A 23,793-nucleotide genomic window follows, 5' to 3' on the forward strand; every position below is an offset into this window, starting at 1 on the left:
GTTTCCCGAAAATAGAGGTAGGCCGTGTCCGAAACGGCGACTTCGGCTACAGCTACGGCTAGATCGCGCGCGTCTGCTATTCTTCAACACTGGTAGACGCGCTGATCTAGACGTAGCTGTAGCCGAAGTCGCCAATTCGGACACGGCCTTAGGCCGTGTCCGAATTGGCGACTTCGGTTAGGCCGTGTCCGAATTGGCGACTTCGGCTACAGCTACGGCTAGGGTGCGCGCGTCTGCCTATCCTTCAACACTGACAGACGCGCTGATCTAGCCGTAGCTGTAGCCGAAGTCGCCAATTCGGACACGGCCTAATTAGTTTCCCGAAAATAGTACGGTGGCCCTGAAGAGCCATCTCAAATATTTTTTCCTAATTTCTTTGCAAAGAATTGCGACGCATCGCCAATTTTGCAAAATAGAGTTAATTACTCAAAAATAGAGTTGGTTTTCCGAGAAAAAAAATTAGATTCCCGAATAGAGTTGGTTTCCCGAAAATAGAGTTAGTTTCCCGAAAATAGAGTTAATTTCTCGAGAATAGAGTTAGTTTCCCGGAAATAGAGTTAGTTTCTCGAGAATAGAATTAGTTTCTCGAAAATCAAATTAGTTTTCCGAAAACAGAGTTAGTTTCCCGAAAATATAGTTAGTTTTTCGAAAATAGAGTTAGTTTCCCGAAAATAGAATAGTTGTTGCAGTTTGTCTATTGCTTAAGATATTTACTAGTTTTGGCCCTTTTGGCCGCCCATATTGGACGACTAAAAAGCCACGACAAAGACTTGGAACCAAGTCTAGCCATTAGCCGCCGATGTGATAAACGTGTGTTATGTGCATGGTATGGGTAGCTGTGGGCTTCCGGCTCGAAAGAAAGAGACTGACACATAGTGACATCCGCCTCACACATGCTTTGTGAAAGAATTACATACATGATTATTTTACATTATGATACATCTGGAGAAATTTTTTATTTTGAAGCGGTAGTTTAAAATGAAATAGTTGTATCGATTTTGTCTTCAGTAAATTGCAGAGGAATATCACACAAATGTTTCAAGATTTTAGTGGTAAGTAAATAACTCATGGCATGAACCGCCCATCAAACGTCTCGATGTTTTGCTTCCGGGAGGCCAACATGCTCGGTATTGCCATAGAAATGAATCCGGGGTTAGCTTGTTGGTTAGACGCATTAACTGGGGCGCACTGTATTCCTCTTTTCGAAATTTTGACATTCTCTGTCGACCGAGAATGTCAAAATTTCGAAAAAAAGGAGTACAGCGCCCCAGTTTACTGGGTCTAGGGTTAGCTCTCGTGGGGGGAGTCGAATGTACAACAAAGTGATGACAGTGGTTGTGATGTTGCTAAAATATGCAACCTAGTGTAGGCCTTTAGTTGGTCTGCGACTAAAGAATGTGCCTTTGTGGCCTTTATATTATTCGTTATGTTATTGCGTTAATTTGTTTTTCTATTCTTTTGAGTTTGACATATCAATATTAAATATTAACGTCAATGAAACCCAGCTTTCTTATTCCAGATGGAGGTTGGAAAAGTTTCCGTATGGCGCCACCACTTTTTCATTCGATATAAAATAATATAGGAACTTATTTACCTGATTGATATATCCCTTTTTGTAAAAATGAGTGAAAAAGTGGTGGCGCCATACGGAAAGTTATCCTGGAGGTTAGTCATGGTTGTTTGTGTATTCCTACCGCCATTTACGTACCGCCGGTAACTTTGGGTTCGGTACCTTGCAAACTCGGCACCTTGTAAACTCGGCACCTACAACCTCGGCACCTTGCAAACTTGGTTCTTCACACAACTATGGTGTCAAATGTTGTATGGATATTTTTATATACAGGAAAACTACTTTTATGAGATCTGATAAAATTTTCAGACGCTCTATTGCACACCTACACAATGAACACAATTGAATACAAACCAGCCTTGTGTGCTACTACCCAAACTTTGAACCGCCTCTTGTGACCAGATAGTCGCAAAAAATGATTGCTATGTATGATACTTGCATTAAACACCACAAACGGTAAATGAAGAAGTCAATCACAATTGTTCACCTTCTACAATTCGATTTAATGTGGTAAAAACCCCAAAAGAAACGGAAAAAGATAACGCAATCGTTTGTACCATGTGCGCATCCATGAAAGACAAAGAAAACACAAAGATGCGCATGTGAAAACTGTGTATTTTTCGCAATTCTTGTCAGCTCCAATGATTCATCTGCAGGCAACAGTGCAGAACAGCGATACCTCAGGTTCAGGTACAAAGAGATCTTATCGCTCGCTCATTATTCGGACGCCCTGCAGGAGGTCTTCTACTGTATTTTTTCCCACTGGTCCGACAGGGGCATTGTCAGGGTCGCTAATAGGTTTTGTTTTGTTACTCTGCGATTAGTCTCCTTGTTTGAACTCCTTTCCTTCCTTCCTCCATGGGTGTACGCATAGATCTGTCGCGGCCGGTGCCTTTTCAGCAAATCACGCTCTATTAAAAACCCCAAAAAACTTAACCCTTATTTTGTCTAATCCCAAAACATAAAAAAGTAGCGCCACACTTTTACTGACATGAACGAAGGCCCGAGGGGGAATAGGCGTGCACTAGTTACTGGGTCATGCTAGTCATGTGTTTTATAACACACATCTGTCTAAAATGTGAAATAAGAAAAAACATTTGATAAAGAAAGGAAGTTTTTTAGTTGTTGTTCACGGTTCATGTCAGTGAGGGCGCTCAGCCTGTAACCAGTCACTCATCTAAAAGACTAGTGCCCTATTGGGGACTAGAAGGGCACTAGTCCCGCAAAACATGCGCGCGTGGTCACTAGACTATCAGCCAACCAATCAAGCGAGAGGTGTGTTATAATGCTGTTTAGAAACCAGATCTCTCCAACAAATTTTAGGGTATAGGTGTGTTGTTTGTACTCTCAGTTTCATTGAGCTCAGCATGGGTCCAGAAAATCCACTCAGCAAAGAAAAGTTGCAAAAAATGGTACATGATGCTGGACTGTATCTCGATTATGATGCCTGGTCTCGATCTGTATGAACATCACTGATCTGAAATCTCTTGAAATTCACGGAATACCAAAATGATTACTATTATCACTTTTAACTTGAAAAATTTTGTCCCAAAAATGGTGGACTGATTGCGAAAGGTAGATATTGGTCTTTGAAACATAATGATACATGTAGTTCTCTCAATTATTCCATCTCTGATTTGATTATAGTACGCAAGAACCAACGTCATAATGTCTCTTGTTGATCTTGGTAAAAAGCTGTTGGAAGCTTCCCGGCAAGGTCTTGAGGAAGAAGTGAAAGTCCTCATGGCAAATGGTGCTCCATTCACTACTGACTGGGTAAGACAATCTGTTATGATGTTGTTTGTAAGTTAGTCATTATATTAAGACAGAGTTTAAGAACTTCGTAGTTTACTATGTAAAAGTCTAGGTTACATGTAGTGATGATTTTGTCACGGATTGCATCTTTGTTGATGTAAAAGCCCATACCAGAGCAAAATTGACTTGAATCAAGGTGATTAATGTCACTGAAGAAGGTAACACCAGCCAATAGATACATGTACATGTACTTGGTGTTGATATGGTCAAAGTCGTCAACGAAGTACTCAATAGAAAATTCACTTTCTTGGTATCATTAAGGTGGTGAATTAATACTGACAAGACATAAAAAACACAGTTTGATATGGGGATCTGGCTTTCACGCACATTCATCATCATACCATTGACTTCCAAGAAGGTCTGGCACAGTAATGACCTCAACTCTTTGAACCCCTAGTAGCTATCATCAAGTATTATCCAAGTGTAAGCTTGGAGGTTATTTTTGATTCATAAATAGACAGGTTTCACAAGTGTGCGGATACAGAAACGGATATGATAACCTTATTCGTTTACGTCAGCCGCGTGTTGGATTTTGTTTCGCAAAATATGTGTCTGATGTCACTTGAGGGAGCTCGCATTCATGCGTTTTTTCCCGATAGAGACCACATGTTTTATACAAGTGTGCTGCATTTCTCCACATTTTGCTTGCAGATGACTATCTATATCGAGCACGATACCACTGAAAGCAATTTCTAGGAAAATGTTTTTGATCTTAGCCTTGATCAAGGCGCTACAGCCAGTCGCGACCTGCAAAATCCCAGTCCCCATTACTGAATTCCGGTAGCGCACCCCCCATACATAACACAGTGCATATAATACGTGTACAGCGTATGTATAGTATACCTAGTACATTACCATCTGTTTGGTACACGTACGGTACATGAGTATTTCTAAGTAGCGCCTTGATGGTTCTGTAACTGCCAAAATTTAGGGCGGAGCTCATTATGCTAATGTTTAATAACAGCCCATTCTCATTATTTGTTGGTTGACCCAGTACATCGTGGCACAGCTGCAGAAGCTTTCAACAAGATAAAACAACCAGTTTTAATGCACCAATCATGGATTTAGAAATAAGAAGGAAGAAAATTAGACCATACAGTGTGTGAAATGTGTTTGAGAAAGGTTCAAAAAGTATCAAGGTGTCATGGGTTTCCGGCAATGGCTACTTGGTTAGAATTCTTAGATGTTGGGCATACCCATCCCCTTTAAGCACAAACACTTAATAACATTCTGTTTTCCCCATTTCAGACCAGATGAGATAAGAAACCCAGCTGTTTATTTTGTCTAGACATATTATTTGTTACGTTTCTCGCGGTAAATCAAAGTTGGGGATCGAAAATAAATTATGTGTTGGTCGAAAACATACCAGACGGTAGAAGATGGCGTGTGGCTGAACAACAACTAGAACGAAAGATCAATTTCATAAACTAGTTCTCTTGCCATACTACTACACTACAACATTACACTTATAGTAAAGCAGCTTCCCATTCAGGGACAAATCTACCAGCTACATTGTACTTATGATGCTAGTCCTTGTGTTATAAAGAAAAGCAAGACAACGGGGCCAAGGAACCCCTCCTCTCTTCGAAGTTGTTCGACACCGTACCGACCGAGCGAGGCCTGTCCGGCTCACACCGGTAGCCCGTATACCGTCCGGCAGCGCATTCAGACCCCTTACATCATAGCGACACCCACTCATGTCCATACAGCTAGCGTACAGCATACACACTAATACATACACACATCATGCATGCATGCCCTTTTATCGGAATTCCGATAAAGCTGTTACAGACCCATCAAGGGTGAAAGTAGAAAGACACGACCGTACTCAACCTTCGCTATACTGTTCTCGCTGTACTATGTACTTCATTGTACTGTATACATGTACGTTGTTCGTGTATGCACAGCGTGCAGACTGCCGAATCGTGCCGCGCCGGGCCGGGGCACACTTCGCCAACAGCCTTAAGTCAAGGCTATTTTGATCCGGGACAAAAAGACAACTAAAAGTCAAAACGGTATTTGTTTTATGCTTCAAAGTTGAAAAGGGGCAAAAATAGTAAAGAGGGCAGGCGACATTTCCACCTCACTCAATCATTTGAATGCTTAACTTTTTCTTGAGTGTCCCTCATATTACCCCCCCCCCCTTACACCACCCTTCATTTGCAGCATTTTATATGCAAAATTGCTAGCAGGTGCCACGTGGAGCACAGCATCCTACTAGTTAAATATCAATTCGCTCAAATATACAGATTAGATATGAAAAGAAATTAGTCCACACCAAAGACCAAAACATAATTATAGGAAGTCCAGACTGATACAATGCAAACCTTGCAGAACCTGCAGTTTCAAAGGGGTGTACATGGACTAGTACGAGTGGAGTGATGAACAGGTCTCCAGTCCCACAATGTACAACAAGAAGCATCTGAGTAAGGCCTGCGCTAAATAAAGCACTTTTGCAGTTGTGGGTTCAAATCACACCTGAGTAATGTGCCTGTGATTCAGCTCGGAGCGGGCTTAAGAATTAAGACTAGCTATAATTATAGACCGCGCTATGGCAAGCAGTCTGTAATTAAAGACTGTCTAAGTGCGTCTCAAGTTAGCCAGCTATAGCATATAGATCGGTTTAAGACCGCTTGGTGCAATCCGCCCCTGGTCTGCTAATCATGTGGTTAAATTTGATAATCATTAATGATTTGTTGTTGTAACTGCCACACTTTTGTGGGGTGGAAATTCTTTGAGTTTGATATGACAAAATGGTGGCATTTGTATGCAGCTTTTTCTTGTTACCCTTCATTCAAAGTTAATATTGTATGGACAAAAAAGAAAAACATGCCAAAAGAAAACGTACACAGAATTATTAATCAAGATTTTAGATTTATTTATTTTGATGTTTAGCTTGGAACTTCGCCGCTACATCTTGCTGCACATGCTGGTCATGTTTCTACTGCGGAAGTACTTCTGAAGGCAGGAGTTAGTCGAGATGCTAGGACTAAAGTAGACAGAACACCACTTCATTTATCTGCTCAGGAGGGACACAACGAACTTGTCCAGTTACTTATTCAGCATGGTGCTGATGTCAATGCTAAAGATATGGTGAGACTCATTTCAGGAAGTTTTTTCTTATTTTGATTCTGGTATTGAAATAATTCCTTTCCAATAGACATTTTGAGACATATAAGCCCTGTAGTCTTGTGGATTTCCTCCAAACGCAAGCTCCTAACAGAAGATTTCTGACAAGAAAGTCAAACATTTTACAATAAATCCACAATGCAGGATTTGAATCTGTGACCTTTGGGTTGTTGGTGTTTTGACAACTGATCTGACTTGTTGGCAGTCTCGTCTCCCTAATGTGTCAATTTGTTCATGGACGTTTGGTGTTTTTTGGGGGGGGACCAGTCAGAAGCCACGCAACCCCCTGTACACTATTGGTATACTATTGATAGCCAATGATCACGCCAACTTAACGATACGACCTTAGCATTGAAGGGGATCACTTTTTATTGTCACTGCATCCGTCCACATGTAACTGTTTTTTTATATATGGAATTTGAAATGTTCTGTTAAAATGCAATTTCAATTTCTTTATACCCTTTTTGTCTGTTAATAATTCATGTTTTCCTTTTTTTCATTTTGAGGAAATACTTGACCCTTTAGAGATGACATCATTGATCTCGCACCCAGACATGGCTTTTATTGTCATGGTCAAAATTTGTACAGTTCTCCTAATAGTTATAACTACATAGAACACTCCTAGCATTTGTAGTCAATAACTCAAAGTATTTAATGTGAGCTGAACTGGCTTATAAACATGAGCTAAACGTGATGTAACAACCAAAATAGACTTGTGCAAGTCCTGACATCATTACATTACAGAAACAAAAATCTGTTTTTGTTTAGAAATAATGTTAAAATACATAAGAAGCATGATTATTTGCAAACCACTGGGAAATGTCAATTCAGGTCATGACCTATGCTGCTCAGATACCTTTGAAATTACTGTTCATGAACAACTTGTGGAAATGCTTGAAGCCCTTTGTGGCTTGGCATTTTGCTTTAAAGTCACCTGGAAGTGGTATTTTTTCAAAATAAAGCTTTTGTCACTAATATATGTGTTTTGATGAGTGGAATGTGAATAAACAGTTAACTAAGGTTTTAAAAAATCAGTTATTATGTTATTTACAAATTTAAGAGTAGACCCCGACCCGAGAGGGCGCTGTTCGTGACGTCAATCGAGGCAGACTTTGCCTGTAATGCGTAGAGTAAACACAATTGCAAAGTACATGTACAGACCAAGTCGTGAGTTTGTAAAAAAATTTTTTCCGGCAATGCCGACCAGGTGTATTGCTGCTGAGTGCAGAAAAACACTTTTTGAAATGTACCAACTCACGACTTGGACGTACATGTACTTTGCACGTGTGTTTACTATACGCATTGCAGGCAAAGTCTGCCTCGATTTACGTCACAAAAGGGGTAGGCGGAGTCAGCCCCCAAACAACTTTATATATTTTTTAAACATATAAATCGTGACAAACAATTACTAAAAAAATTGTTTTATTGTTCGTAAGCTTATGTTGAAAAGAAAAACAATTCTATTTCCAGGTGACTTTAACTCTCCAAATATTTTATAAAATTATAGTCACAATTACGGCTTCTTAAACTTTTGTATTTTTTTCCCCAGAATGCTCAGTAGAATGTTCAGTCACATGATTTGATCATCATGAATTGTGAATTGAAATATTGTTTGATGAACTTATCCGGTGTGCAAATTTGTTTATATGGCCTCAACATTATGACACATTTTTGTAACTTGTAGAAATGCCTAAAATACAAAACTTTGCATTTACAAGTGCAACTAACCAGTGGAGCCTTTCGTGTTCCTTAGTTTTGGTCAAGGGACTAGAGGAGACTCTTTGCTTGGCAAGTCAAACCACAAATAGTTTATCTACGGACTGTTTACATCGCGCACAGAGAGGTCACAGATTTGCCACGATTTTAGGGACACCTTGAAAACAGGACGTCCTACGAAATATAGTTTATGACTACGTTGGCGTACGTGGGCGTCCATTGACTAGAATGGCAACAATATGTATACTATGTACGCACGGGAGGTACGGGACATGCGGCCGAGTAACAATCACAACTGTACATAGTTTACGACTACGTGGGCGTACGTGGGCGTCCATTGACTAGAATGGCAACAATATGTATACTATGTACGCACGGGAGGTACGGGACATGCGGCCGAGTAACAATCACAACTGTACATACGCCACCAACGTTGAGTTTTACTCAGTCTTTAGTTTCTCGAAAATAGAGTTAGTTTCCTGAAAATAGAGTTAGTTTCCCGAAAATAGAGTTAGTTTCCCGAAAAAAAGTAGGGTGGCCCTGAAGGGCCATCGCAAATATTTTTTCAAAACTCTTTGCAAAGATATTTTGGGACATCTCCAAAGTTTTCAAAATAGAGTTAGTTTCCCGAAAATTTACGTCACAAAAGGGGTAGGCGGAGTCAGCCCTCCAAACAACTTTATATATTTTTTAAACATATAAATCGTGACAAACAATTACTAAAAAAATTGTTTTATTGTTCGTAAGCATAAACTCTTATGTTTGAAAGAAAACAAATTCTATTTCCAGATGACTTTAAGCCACTTATTGCAATAAATGGTCTCTTAATGGTTATACAGTTTATGGGTTTTCAAGGTGGGTGATATGATCTTTTTGTGAAAAGTTTACAAGAAAGTCATGTTATCTTTACATTCAATTTCAAAGTGTATACAACTTGATAAAGTTGAACAGATTGTTTGCTGTCAATCTATTTTTCTAACAGTTTATGTAAACAATCATTACCTTATTTTACTACTAGTTGAAAATGACGCCTTTACACTGGGCAGTAGAGCGGCTACATCCAGGCGTTGTCAAGTTATTGCTGGAGAATGGTGCTGATTACAAACTCATTAATAAAGTAAGTTTTAATGGTCAAGTTACTAATGCGCATCTTTTAACAACCTTCAAAATGTACATGTACTGCCTTATTTCTTTTGATATTATCAACATTTAAAAGTTACTGCTGCAACTTATTAATTTGTGTACAGTTTGAAGTATGGTCCAGTTTACTTGGGAAAGGTACAACAACTTTGCTTTACATTGTTTCCTACATGTTGACTTTTATATAAGTGTTTTTGTTTACAGACAAGTGTGCCCTTAATGTAAAATAATTATAAGCTTTTATTGCAAACTACTATTTAACATTTTTGTAAAACAAATTGTATTTACTGTCATTGTTGTGTGTCAACATAAAATAAAAATACTATTGAATTGAAATGATGGGATGCCAAGTCCAGTATTTGTGATTAATCATAGGCCTGTCAAATGAAATTTCAAAACATGATGCAAACAATTTACACAAGTATTTAGACACAGATATAATGATTTCCTTTTCTTTTTAATCCAGATGAAAATATAATTGTTTGTTGGTAAAGGTTTATTGGAATCTTGTATTCAATTTACGAAATATTGACCCTTGCTGTTTGTTGACTACAGTTTGATAAGTCACCGATTGACATTGCCCTGGAGCACCGTACCCCACCCATCATTCGCTTATTTGAGGCAGCTCAATCAGCTCAGGTGAGTCCATTATTCAACCTAGCTACTTTGACTCAAGCCCAGTCATGTACCAATGGTCAAATAGTCTGCCATTTGGGATTGCGATCATAGACACTCATTTGGACAAAAAGATGTGTTGTTCTGTAAAGTCATGCTCAATTTAGAAACAACTCTCATTTTCCCACAGATACCATGTTCTAATTTCCTACCCCTTTGGCTCCAAAGGCCAGATATGAAACTTTGAATTAATTGAATAAGGGAATCAATGTGCGGTGAAGAGGTTTTCAACTAGTGGTTTAATCCCAACGAGACCTGGTTCTTGATAACTTTACCGAAACGAAGTCGAGGTAAATTATCAACAACCAGGCCTTGGTGGGTTTAAACCACTAGTTGAAAACCGATTCAACACACTTTGATTCCCATTCATAAATACCTTTTCGGTCTAAAACATCAACACGTTTTGGTCAAAAAGTAAAATAAATGCAAAAATTATAATTGTTCAATGATTTCTTTCAACGCAACACCCCTCCAGCTATGAAGTGGTAAAGCCCTCCGCCGCCCTCGGGTAAACAACTCCTTATAAGGGAATGCTGTGCGCGTCGCGCGATGTGGCACAACTGTTTCAGCGGTTGCTCTCGACCAATAGGAATGAAGAATCTTAGAAGAACAGGTGCAAGCTCGTGTGTCACGCCCATGTTTCAACACTTTTTACTGGTCATAAACAAAGGTTTATACACACCCAGGTGACGCGCTCTCCACCAATAGAAATAGCGAAACTGTCTGAGGTATTTATGAATGTTATCTAAGGGACAGAAAAGCCATCATTAAAATCTCTAACGATGGAGATTCATATGAAAAGAGATAACTCAAAGAATTAATCACAGGTCTCAGTTGAAAGAGCTAACACAATAAAAAAAAACATTAAATGGTCATAACTCCTTATTGCAATGATGTACTGACTTTAAATTTAAGTCAAATATTGCTTCTTACAAGTAGATTCATATGAAAAGATAAAACTCAAAGACTTAATCACTGCTTTCAGTTGCATGATCTAAAACAATAACACATGTTCATAGACATAACTCCTTATTTAAATGATGAACTGACTTCAAACTATCGCTTTTTACATAAAGATTCATAAGAACAGATAAACCTCTCTTTGTGTATCACTGGTTCCAGTTGAATGAGCTGAAACAATGAAAACCTTGAATGGTCACAACTCCTGATTGCAATGATGTTCTGACTTGAAACTTAAGTCAAATATTGCTTCTCACATGTAGATTTATATAAAGAGATACAACTTAAAGAATTAATCACTGGTTTCAGTTGATGAGCTAAAACAATGAACAAGTTTATTAGGCATACCCTCCTTATTTCCTGACTTGAAACCTAAATCAAATATTACTTTTTACGTAAAGTTGCATATGAAAAGATAAAACTCAAAGAGTGCATCACTGAAGAGTGCAAAGCGTTAATCAAATATTGCTACTTACATACGGGGGGTATTAATATGAAAAGATAAAACTAAAAGATCACTGGCTCCAGTTGAATGAGCTAAAGCAATGAATGTCATCACTTTATACTTGTCAACGTCCCCACCCCTTTGACCATCAGTTGATCAAATGATTGTTTTTTTCTGTCAGTCATTGGTTGTATCTGTTGATCAGCAGTTCGCCATGGCAGCTTGGCTGTTCTAGTTGAATGTTTCCCCTGAGCAGCTGGTGTACATTAGTTCTAAGTTCTTATCTGATTGCATGGCACTCAATACTTTGACCTTTCACAGAATGCTTATTATTTGTTATTTTGTAACTTTTTTGAGTACAGGGGATTACTGATGTTGCTGATGAGGAAGTACCATGTATACATATATCAACAGCTGATTCTACTTCATCATTCAGCTTTACCCCTACTCCAGCAGCAACTGCTTTACAGAGCTTTGTCACAGCAGCTGCAAAGGCCAAGTTAAAGGAAGATCAGAAAGGTAAATATTTTCAAAATGTTTACAATTATTACATCAACTTGTTGGATGCTTTTTGCTGAATCTAGCAGTCATATTATAAAGTTAACCTTATTACTGTGCTTAAAGTAGTGTTTTTGTTGTTGCTTATTTTACCTATTTATGTGCATCATGTGATTCTACTAGCGGAAGATTTACGGTCGTATTTCTAAATACCAAATTTGAATAAACGATATTAATGGCACTGGACATTATTACGCATTAAAGCCTTTATACACTTTCGGAACAGAACAAAAAATAAAAGTTCACAGATTTACAATAACTTACAGGGTTTACAGAAGGTAATGGTGAAAGACTTCTCTTGAAATATTATTCCATGAAATGCTTTACTTTTCGAGAAAACATTAAAACATTTATCAATTCTCGATAACGAGAATTACGGATTTATTTTGAACACATGTCATGACACAGCGAAACGTGCTGAAACAAGGCTGGGTTTTCCCGTTATTTTCTCCCGACTCCGATGACCGATTGAGCCTAAATTTTCACAGGTTGTTTATTTTATATAAAAGTTGTGATACACGGAGTGTGGGACTTTAGACAATACTGTTAACCGAAAGTGTCCAATGGCTTTAAAACTTAATTGGTAACAAGCAATGTAGAGCTGTTGCTAGTATAAAACAGAAGTTATTTCTCAGTAAAACATTTTAATTGATTTCAAGACCTCCATTACTTGGTAACAAGCAATGGAGAGCTGTTGATAGTATAAAACAGGTAATTTCTCAGTAAAATATTTGAATTGATTTATACCTCACGCGTGAGGTCTCAAAATCAAGTTTGAAAGCACACAGCTTTGTGTGACAAGGGTGTTTTTTTCCCATTATTATTTCTCAACTTCGATAGGCCGATTGCGCTACCAATGTTAACATGTGATCATGTGATCTATAGTGGGTATAGAAAACCACAGCTACACAGTAAAGACATGGGAAGACTTGTAACCATGGACCATAAATAGCTGTATTTTCGATAAATAACACTAAAAACAAAGCCTTTTTATAAAGTTGAATGTTGTGACATAGATTTAATTCACATAAATTTTTGCTGTTTGATATTTCCAGTATTCTACTACAAAAGAGGTTTCTTTTGAGAGTATGGTTAGACTACGTAAATTACTGAGGTTTGAGTGAGCGCACGCGCCGTGGATTTTGCACTGTGCATGGAATGAAGTCTACATGTTGCTGTGCCTAGGGAGACCATGAAGTTGTCTGACTCTAGCTAATAAAACAATTTGAGGGTGAAAATAAATGAATTTGAAGCGCCTTCAAGAGATTTTTATTGAAAATATTGGCAGCAAAATCATTACAATGAGGGCAATGTCAAACTAAGGAAATAAAAGGGAAGTGACGAGTTCTTTAACGGCCGCCGCCGTTTAATACCATGTGATAAAGGCCCTCGCCTTCGGCTTGGGCCTTTATCACATGGCAATGACCCTGCCGTTTTTAAATGGGCGTTAAAGAACTCGTCGCTACCCTTTTATTCTCTCAGTGATTGTTTGTATGTCTCCGTGCTGTTTGCTGTGATCATTGGTCATGTGAGGTCACAGTAGTCATGAATTTATAACTTGCTTATTCTTCTGATTGGCTGCTGGTTGATTGAACCATGTTTTAGAACAATTAGCTCACATCAACAGTTTTCAAAGTCAGATACATTGTATCTGTATTGTATTTGCTTGGTTTGTGTAATCCTTTCATCCAAACTTAGACAATGTATCTCTAACAGGGAGTTGCAACATTTCTTTACAATTTGTTTTTCTTTTTAGTTTCTACTGCAGTAACTACATCAACAAGTTCAACATGTACCTCTGTGTTGGCTACATTAGCAGCATTGGCTGAAGCATCCACACCCCTCAATAAGACAGGTTAGTTTATCAACATTTAACCTAAGTTTAGCAATTCAAATCTTTTACATTTGCACAATATTGTAAAATGTTAAGTTATAAAAGATCTTTTGAAAACGAAAAACAATCATGCCCAACAAGTTCATTTGAAATTGTTAACAAAACAGACATTTCTTGAGCCACATATTTTCAATGAGAAAATATAATATAACAGTTTGTGAACTTAATCCATTCTCTTACATACACTGTTGTTGCTTAGGCGCCTTGTCCAAGCCTCCATTCTGCGTTCATTCTGCTGTAGTCCGCGGATTTTGATAACAAAGGACCCGTAACAACGGGGCAAGTCCCAACGATAACAGCTCATTTACATGTCAATAAACATGAATATTCCGACGACTCCGCAGAGAGACTGGTCATCAGCTACTGTGAGGTCCAGCTGTGAGGTCCAGCTTGTTTAAAATATCAATAAGCAAGATTGCGGAGGAACGTAGGTGGTGAACAATGGCTTAACTTTTGCATAGTTTAGTGAGTTACAATGTTGTCCCACCAAGTTGCAAAAGTGGGCACCTTAGAGTATAGCAGTGACAGGGGACAATTTAACTTTTATATAAATTTTATATATAAGGAGCAAATGTGAACAATAGCCCTACAGACATTGACATGGTCAATGAACAGAATGAAATTTGAATCAGACTGAAGGATCTTAAAAGATGAACTCTGATGGGCTAATCAAATGGTTCACTGCAGCTCAGATTTACCAGAAAAGAATAATAGAAAAACAAAGATATATGGTACCAAGGAAACACTGAATTATGTAAGAAGGAGGTGTCCATGCACACAGCATTTAAATGACTGAATCCCTTCCTCAGTAATGTTGCCAACAACAGAGACAGGAGGACAGCATAGGGGGACGGCAGTGTGGATGAAGCTTCTGTCCAAGCAGCGAGTTCTTGCAGCTGGCAAAGAGAGAGCATGTTCAGGCAATGAAACACTGAAGCGGGTTGCACGACGTCTTGAGTATGGTTGGGGAAGCAAGGCTTGTAGCTCTGCTGGGCAGTGGCGGGTCTGCATTTTATATAGAACTGTGGCTGCAGCTACCTGTCGTCTGTGAAGCAGGCTGGTGATGTTGAGTTGCGTGAGAGCAGTAGCTTCATCAACTCCTATGACCTTGAGTGCCTTCTTTTGGATGTTGTCAAGTTGGCTTAAGTTTGTTGGTGAAGCATTCATCCAGCACAGAGAAGCATACTCCATAATGCTGCGGACTTGTGACTTGTAAATCACAGCTCTGCCCTCAGCATCCAGTAAGTAAGCAATCATCCTCAGTGCCCCGAGTTTCTGTCCAGCTCTGGTTGAAATGGTTGAAAGATGCTTTGACCAAGTCAGCTTGCTGTCGATGGTTACGCCAAGAACCTCAAGTTCATTTACCGATGATAGTATGCAGTCTCCAAAGTAAAGGTCAAGATTGGAAGGAGGTATCTTCCTGGAAAGTACCATGGTCTTGCATTTGGTAGATTCAAAGGTGACCTTCCACTTGTCTGCCCACACTATAATTTTGCCTAGGTCTCTGTTAAGGCTAGCAGCTACTGAGGTGGTGTCGTCTGAAGTCCTGATAGGTGAGAAGAGCGTCAAGTCGTCTGCGTACAGGAATAGCTCATTCTCACAAGTATTCGCAAGATCGTCAATGAAGACAGAGAACAAGAGTGGGCCAAGGATAGATCCCTGTGGTACGGAGGCATTGATGGAAGCGGTGCTTGATGCTTGGCCAGCTAGGACAACGCAGACCTCATCACCTTGGTCCAGAGATTTGTTCCATTTCTGTGATAATACGTTGAGGAGATCAGCTGTGCTGTAGCCTGGTCTGAACCCAAATTGTCTGTTGGAGATCAAGTTGTTGCTGAGAAGATAGCATTGGAGCTGCTTCTGTACTGCAGACTCCATGATCTTGCTGATGTTGCTGAGCAGAGAAATGGGACGATACTTCGTTGGGTCAGCTTTGGAGTCCTGCTTGTGGACTGGTATTACAGAAGCTGTCTTCCAGTGGACTGGAAACACACCATGTGAGAAACAAAGCTCAAACAGCCGGCAAAGGGGACTGGCAAGCTCAGCGCTGCATTATTTGAGGACCCTGGTTGGAACCAGGTCTGGGTCAGTGGCTTTGTCTAGTTTAAGGTGCTGCAGGAGTTTCCTAACATGTTTGGGCTTGAAGGTAATTTTGTCAAAGGAATTGGTTGTAGATGGGCTGACAACAGGGGCCTGGTCTTCAGCATCCTGAAGTCGACATTTTTCTGCAAATGACTGGCAAAAAATCTCTGCTTTGTCCCTTGCTGTAGTATGGATGATGTTATGATGTTTGATCACAGGGATGTCGGATTTGGCTGTTCTACCAGAGAGAGTGTTGACTATTTTCCACCATTTCTTGCTGCTGAGGGTTTTGCCTGCAAGATCTTCTCTTAGCTTGAGGTTGTAACGCCTCTTGGCTCGCTTCTCGGCTTGATTGTATAAACGTCTGGCTTCCACAAACTTGGCTTTGCTGGTGTCAGTGTTATCCTTTTTAGATTTCTGGAAAAGGCGCCGCTTCTTTTTAGCAGTTCTTCATCGAAGTCTTGCTTGGAATGAACAAGTCCATGGAGTCAAGGATGATGTCGGTGACCTTTCTACATGTAGTTTCTGGGTCTTTTTCCTGGAAAACACTAGGCCAGTCTGTGGATGCCAGGTGGTCTCTCATTCCCCTAGAAGTCTGCCTGGTCATATCTCCAAACATTCCTCTTGTATGGTTTGTCTCTGTAGACAGGGACATCCAAACACGCCATCACTGGGTTGTGAGCATCTTTTGCAGTAATCATGATTAGCATAAAACTACTGTATAGTTGTCACACGGAAAGATGGAACAGGAATGTGTATATTTACATGACGGGGTTACGAGATGGGAACAGACGGGAATGAATTTATTTACATGACGGGGTTACGGGATGGGAACAAACGGAATGAGTTTATTTACATTATGGGGTTACGAGATGGGAACAGACGGGAGTGAGTTTATTTACATGACGGGGTTATGAGATGGGAATAGAAGGGAGTGAGTTTATTTACATGACGGGGTTACGAGATGGGAATAGAAGGGAGTGAGTTTATTTACATGATGGGGTTACGATATGGGAACAGACGGGAATGAGTTTATTTACGTAACGGGGTTACGGGATGGGAACAGACGGGAGTGAGTTTATTTACGTAACGGGGTTACGGGATGGGAACAGACGGGAATGAGTTTATTTACGTAAGGGGTTACGGGATGGGAACAAACGGGAATGAGTTTATTTACATTATGGGGTTACGAGATGGGAATAGAAGGGAGTGAGTTTATTTACATGATGGGGTTACGAGATGGGAACAGACGGGAGTGAGTTTATTTACATGACGGGGTTACGAGATGGGAACAGACACGAGTGAGTTTATTTACATCACGGGGTTACGAGATGGGAACAGACGGGAGTGAGTTTATTTACATGACGGGGTTACGAGATGGGAATAGAAGGGAGTGAGTTTATTTACATGATGGGGTTACAAGATGGGAACAGACGGTAGTGAGTTTATTTACATTATGGGGTTACGAGATGGGAACAGACGGGAGTGAGTTTATTTACATGACGGGGTTACGGGATGGGAACAGATGGGAGTGAGTTTATTTACATGACGGGGTTACGAGATGGGAATAGAAGGGAGTGAGTTTATTTACATAATGGGGTTACGAGATGGGAACAGACGGGAATGAGTTTATTTACGTAACGGGGTTACGGGATGGGAACAGACTGGAGTGAGTTTATTTACAGAACGGGGTTACGGGATGGGAACAGACGGGAGTGAGTTTATTTATATAACGGGGTTACGAGATGGGAACAGACGGGAGTGAGTTTATTTACATGACGGGGTTACGGGATGGGAACAGACGGGAGTGAGTTTATTTACATGACGGGGTTACGGGATGGGAACAGACGGGAATGAGTTTATTTACATGACGAGGTTATGGGATGGGAACAGACGGGAGTGAGTTTATTAACATGATGGGGTTACGGGATGGGAACAGACGGGAGTGAGTTTATTTACATGACGAGGTTATGGGATGGGAACAGACGGGAGTGAGTTTATTAACATGACGAGGTTATGGGATCGGAACAGACGGGAGTGAGTTTATTAACATGATGGGGTTACGGGATGGGAACAGACAGGAGTGAGTTTATTTACATGATGGGGTTACGGGATGGGAACAGACTGGAGTGAGTTTATTAACATGATGGGGTTACGGGATGGGAACAGACAGGAGTGAGTTTATTTACATGATGGGGTTATGGGATGGGAACAGACAGGAGTGAGTTTATTAACATGATGGGGTTACGGGATGGGAACAGACAGGAGTGAGTTTATTTACATGATGGGGTTACGGGATGGGAACAGACAGGAGTGAGTTTATTAACATGATGGGGTTACGGGATGGGAACAGACAGGAGTGAGTTTATTTACATGATGGGGTTACGGGATGGGAACAGACGGGAGTGAGTTTATTTACATGACGGGGTTACGGGATGGGAACAGACGGGAATGAGTTTATTTACATGACGGGGTTACGAGATGGGAACAGACGGGAATGAGTTTATTTACATGACGGGGTTACGGGATGGGAACAGACGGGAATGAGTTTATTTACATGACGAGGTTATGGGATGGGAACAGACGGGAGTGAGTTCATTAACATGATGGGGTTATGGGATGGGAACAGACGGGAGTGAGTTTATTAACATGATGGGGTTACGGGATGGGAACAGACGGGAGTGAGTTTATTTACATGATGGGGTTACGAGATGGGAACAGACGGGAGTGAGTTTATTTACATGACGGGGTTACGGGATGGGAACAGACGGGAGTGAGTTTATTAACATGATGGGGTTACGGGATGGGAACAGACAGGAGTGAGTTTATTTACATGATGGGGTTACGGGATGGGAACAGACGGGAATGAGTTTATTTACATTACGAGGTTATGGGATGGGAACAGACGGGAGTGAGTTTATTAACATGATGGGGTTATGGGATGGGAACAGACGGGAGTGAGTTTATTAACATGATGGGGTTACGGGATGGGAACAGACGGGAGTGAGTTTATTTACATGATGGGGTTACGGGATGGGAACAGACTGGAGTGAGTTTATTTACATGACGGGGTTACGGGATGGGAACAGACGGGAATGAGTTTATTTACATGACGGGGTTACGGGATGGGAACAGACGGGAATGAGTTTATTTACATGACGGGGTTACGGGATGGGAACAGACGGGAATGAGTTTATTTACATGACGGGGTTACGGGATGGGAACAGACGGGAGTGAGTTTATTTACATGACGAGGTTATGGGATGGGAACAGACGGGAGTGAGTTCATTAACATGATGGGGTTACGGGATGAGACCAGCGTGCATGGTGCAATGGTTTTGTCAGTGCGGCCTGTCGTCTTCCAGCACGATGGTATTCATGAAATGAGTTGAAACGTATTATTCTGGGGAGAGCACGGCCGGTCTGCATCCAAGCTGCTGATATTCATGACCTGAAAATACAAGTTGTTTATTTATGAGACTTATTGTTATACCAACAATAGGGCATTGGTAGCTCTTTAAAACTTTGTTGCGCTTCAATGCACATGGCTGTTGATCACCTTAGTAACGGTGGTATTTGCTGTCCAGTCAGTCTGCGGCTTGTCTGTGGAGGAACGCTCGGGAGGTTTGACAAGATAAAGAGTGATTTCACATCAATCCTGAAATTGATTTTAACTTGAGAATTGTGTTGTTTTGTATTTCCGAGTCTCACCATATGCATTTTAAATGAAAACATGGCAGTGTCATTATAATGGTGGTAGAGGTTTTTTAAATGTTAAATTTTGGTTTGTTTTACAGGATCAGTTAACAGAAGAAGTAACTCATTGTACGGTAAGAGTGGCACAACATTGCAGACATTTACATTGACTGAAGCAGGAAAGCTGGCACTTAATTGGAAGAAATCAAACAGTAATGAAGAAAAGACTCGGGTAAGATATCAATTAGAAAAAGTTAAAATGCAGCCATCTATAAAACAAAGATTTTGTCAATACACTTCCATCAATTATAAATTAAGAACACACATGGTTGGCTTTGTGAAAAAAGTATGGATGTACGCACATACGTGTAGCATTACAGAGAAGCCTATATAAGAATGGTAACTTGAGCAAGTAAAATTGAAAATGGATATTCAATTTCTTTGTGGTATTACTCTGAGGTTTTATTTTATATGACAGAGTCCTTAATAAATGACAGTCGTCTAGATTCAATGTGTCTTAACAATCTATTCATAAATACCCTGGACAGTTTCTCTACTCCTATTGGGGAGAGCGCATCACGTGGGGGTGTTTAAACAGTTGATAATGACTAGTGTTTATAACCGGCTGGCTTCCGTGTGTCAGGCGCGCAAGAATTTCACTTGGAACGCAATTCATAGCTATTAGTAACAGCGCGTAATCTACGTACTTCTAAGCGCGCGTAATCTATTTCTAAGCACGTTCGTGTACACACAACCCACGCGCAACAGACTCTTCACAAAGTTTTTGAAAAAAATATTTAAAACCTCAAATTTTCAACTGTCAAAGTGTCTGTAATTAAATTTTCTTAACGTTTTTTAACCAAAAGGGCATTTATGAAGGGAATAAAAGAGTAGTGACTCGTTCTTAAATGTCCGTTTAAAACCTTGGCCTTTATCACACGGCAATTCGACCCTGCCGGTTTTAAACGGCCGTGGAAGAGCTCGTCGCTACCCTTTTATTCCCTTATTAACGAACTTCATGTATATCATTAATAAGTGTAGTGTGAGACTAGAAGGCAGTGAATATACAGTGGATGTATCGAGGCCCAAACAATGCAGACTATTGTGTTCTAAAACCACAATATATCTGTTGAAACATGCCAACATTTTTAATTGAAGCAACTTATTTGTTTACGTGGGTGTGTTTTTGTTTTCAGTTCATTGATTCTTCTGACTCATCTCAAACTATTACAATTGTTCAACCTAGTGAGGGACAAGCTTACATGACATCTAGGCCTCACAGTGTTGGTTCATTACAACCTAGTCAAGTCAGTGGGAGTGATTCATCACAAGCTAGGCTTCAGCTTGTTGCTGACCAAATACAGGTATATACTCCTTGACAATATGAATCTTGAACTGTTATACTCTCATAAGCATTACTGCTATCTGGTTAGGGTGGGTTGAAAAATGCAATTGTGCTGTGTGCTTGTGCTGTCAATATTGTGCTTATAAGATAGTGATATTGTCAATTTCCCCTCTAAGAGATATTGGAAGCTCAATCCCTCTTAGCTGGTAGTGCATCTCTCTGAAAACCTTGCAGATTAGTTGCAGTGACTGCATCTACTGGTAGCCCGTTGTTGACAAAACACGGTTCATTGATGTCATTCTTGTACTGGAGGAAGAGGGCTGGGCCAAGTACATAGCCTTAGGACACTCCAGATATGACATCTGCAGGTGCAGACAAGGTGCCATTAACTCCATCGTGCTGGGTCCAGCCACTCAAGAAACCTTGGATCCATGCTTTGTTTCTGCCTCTGATGCCGTAGTATTCTAAGTTGCCATGAGCTACTCTGTCAAAGGCCTTGCTGAAGGCCTTTGAACAAGACGTCTGTCTGGTGATTGTTGTTAATGTTAAAGGCCCTTGTCGTCACTGGCTTGTATGTTGTTGGTGATGATGTTATTTTGCTGCAAGGTGCTTAGCCATGTGGCTCAGTACTTAGCCATGTGGCTCTTCTAGTGTACTAACATGCATTGAATGTGGGTGTTTAGAATCAAAATCTTAATCATTAATGTTTATCAGCAAACAACAGTCCTTCACACTGACATAGGTTCATTCTAGAAAGTACTGGGTTATATTCTCAAAGTGATGTTGGTTTAAGCAGTTTCAAAATGTTACTATTTGTGCAGACCTGCAGAACAGTTAAAACTTCAGAATGAGAACCTTTAGGCACTGCCTAACCACAGCATTTAAAACCAGATTTAATTCTGAACACTGGTGGGTTTCCTTCACAGACTAGTTAGAATAAATGTATTACGTGTGCCATAGCATTTTTTGCTGTACCATTGATGGTTTATTTTTCTTGGAGCGTATTCTTTTTATGTTAACATGGTCGTCTTTATTTTTCTAGTAATTTTTAAATATTTGAATTACTTTTGGCAGAAAACCAAGACAAACAACCCAGATGATAAAATGCAACAAAGGCTACAAGCGGCTCAACATCAAGCTGAAATGTATAAACAGCAACTTCGTGCTAAAGAAGAAGAAGCAGAAAACTACCGCAAAAAATTGCAAGAGATATCTGAGACGAAACATGCACAGAACACATAACCAAAGTATTTGTCTCATGACATTGAAGATTATATGACAACCTTTATAAAGTTAGGACTGAATTACAGAGCAATAGACTCTTACTGAATCTGTGGAGTGGTAAGACTGAAAGATTAGACGATTTGCACCTTTCTGCCATCTTCCTTTCTACCAGGGGAATAAAAATAGGTACATGCACTGATGAGATTTTTTGTTTACCTCAGTGCTTTATATAGTTTGTAAGGTTCCTCATTTAGGTTTTCCTGTGAACAAATGGCAGTGGTGCGAGACCAAATAATGGGTCTAACAAAAGCAGAAGTATATATTCTCCCTAATGTAAAGTAACCTGCTCTTCCATTACCAAGTACATTGTATGAGCATAAAGTGTCATTTATAAATACCTAAGACAGTTTATCCATTCTAATTGGTCGAGAGGGCATCATGTGGGGTGTTTAAAAAGATGATGTATCACCAGTAAAAAGTGTTTAAACATGGGCGTGTCACGCGAGCTTGCACCTGTGCTTATCAGACAGTTTATTCATTCCTATTGGTCGAGAGCAACTGCTGGAACAGTTGTGCCACATCACGCGATAGGCGCATGCGAGCTCCTTATAAGGATTTGTTTACCAGAGGGCCTTACCATTTCATAGCTGGAGGGGTGTTGTGTTAAAAGAAATCATTGAACAATTATAATTTTTGCATTTTCACAAAAACTTTTGGACCAAAAAGTGTTGATGTTTTTTGACTGAATAGGTATTTATGAATGGGAATCAAAGCATGTTGAGTCGGTTTTAAACTATTGGTTTAAACCTGCCGAGGCCTCCCATCGATTTCACAAAGCTCTTCCTAACTTAAGACTAATCTTAGGACTTGGGACGAGTCCCAACCCTGCACTGTAGCATGCAGACCTTAAGATTTATCCTAAGTTAAGACGAGTTACTCGTCCTAACTCGAGATAAGACGAGTCCTAACTCTTTGTGAAATCGACAGCTGGTTCTTGATTATTTTATCGAGGCGAAGTGGAGGTCTTCACCACACATTGATTCCATTCATTCTGCTGGTCTTTATTTCTTGCCATGGTCCATGATCCATTCAACTTAAAAAATGTTTTTAGTATTTACTGAAGGTATTATGCCGAGTATTTATATCGCAATGTCGCATTGAGGTTGAAATGAGGTTTGTATGCCCCAATGTTTGTCGAAAGATGAATAACCCAAAAAACTAAAATTGAATGAATTTTGACGGATTTCGTTTAAAACTAAAAATATACAAAACCTTTCGCATATGCCATGGACAATACATAAATGCAACATGCAAAATTTTGTGTTGTGTAAATGGATGTGAGCGAACGGTAATTATTGTTTGGGTTCTGTAATTATCTGCCACTTCCAGGCATGCCAGGTGAAAGAGAAAAACTATTAACATGTGAAAGAAAACCGAAACGTGAGACAAATTATAGGCACCCATACAAGGGTTTACCATAATAATTCACATAATTTAGTTGTTCTGTTTCCAAACTTATGAACTGTAAACACCACAAGTAAAAC

General features: G+C 39.9%; 1 protein-coding gene across 1 annotated transcript; it reads left to right on the forward strand.

Annotated features, from left to right (window-relative positions):
* Positions 1 to 849: 849 nt before the first annotated feature.
* Positions 850 to 22,947, forward strand: LOC117288569 (GA-binding protein subunit beta-1-like). Its single transcript, XM_033769476.1, has 10 exons — positions 850 to 1,052; positions 3,218 to 3,346; positions 6,281 to 6,478; positions 9,249 to 9,347; positions 9,926 to 10,009; positions 11,813 to 11,969; positions 13,765 to 13,863; positions 19,782 to 19,912; positions 20,877 to 21,044; positions 22,100 to 22,947. Exons 2-10 carry the CDS (start codon positions 3,239 to 3,241, stop codon positions 22,265 to 22,267), a joined length of 1,212 nt encoding a protein of 403 aa, XP_033625367.1. The 5' UTR covers positions 850 to 1,052; positions 3,218 to 3,238; the 3' UTR covers positions 22,268 to 22,947.
* The last annotated feature ends 846 nt before the right edge of the window (positions 22,948 to 23,793 follow it).

Source organism: Asterias rubens, chromosome 3 (genome assembly GCF_902459465.1).
Source record: "Asterias rubens chromosome 3, eAstRub1.3, whole genome shotgun sequence".
In the NCBI taxonomy this organism is placed as follows: Eukaryota; Metazoa; Echinodermata; class Asteroidea; order Forcipulatida; family Asteriidae; genus Asterias; species Asterias rubens.

Coding starts and splice junctions, on each gene's coding strand:
- LOC117288569 (XM_033769476.1), top strand. CDS start 3,239: ATGTCTCTTGTTGATCTTGGTAAAAAGCTGTTGGAAGCTTCCCGGCAA. Junction 19,913..20,876: donor GTAATGAAGAAAAGACTCGG/GTAAGATATCAA, acceptor TTTTGTTTTCAG/TTCATTGATTCTTCTGACTC. Junction 21,045..22,099: donor TTGTTGCTGACCAAATACAG/GTATATACTCCT, acceptor TACTTTTGGCAG/AAAACCAAGACAAACAACCC.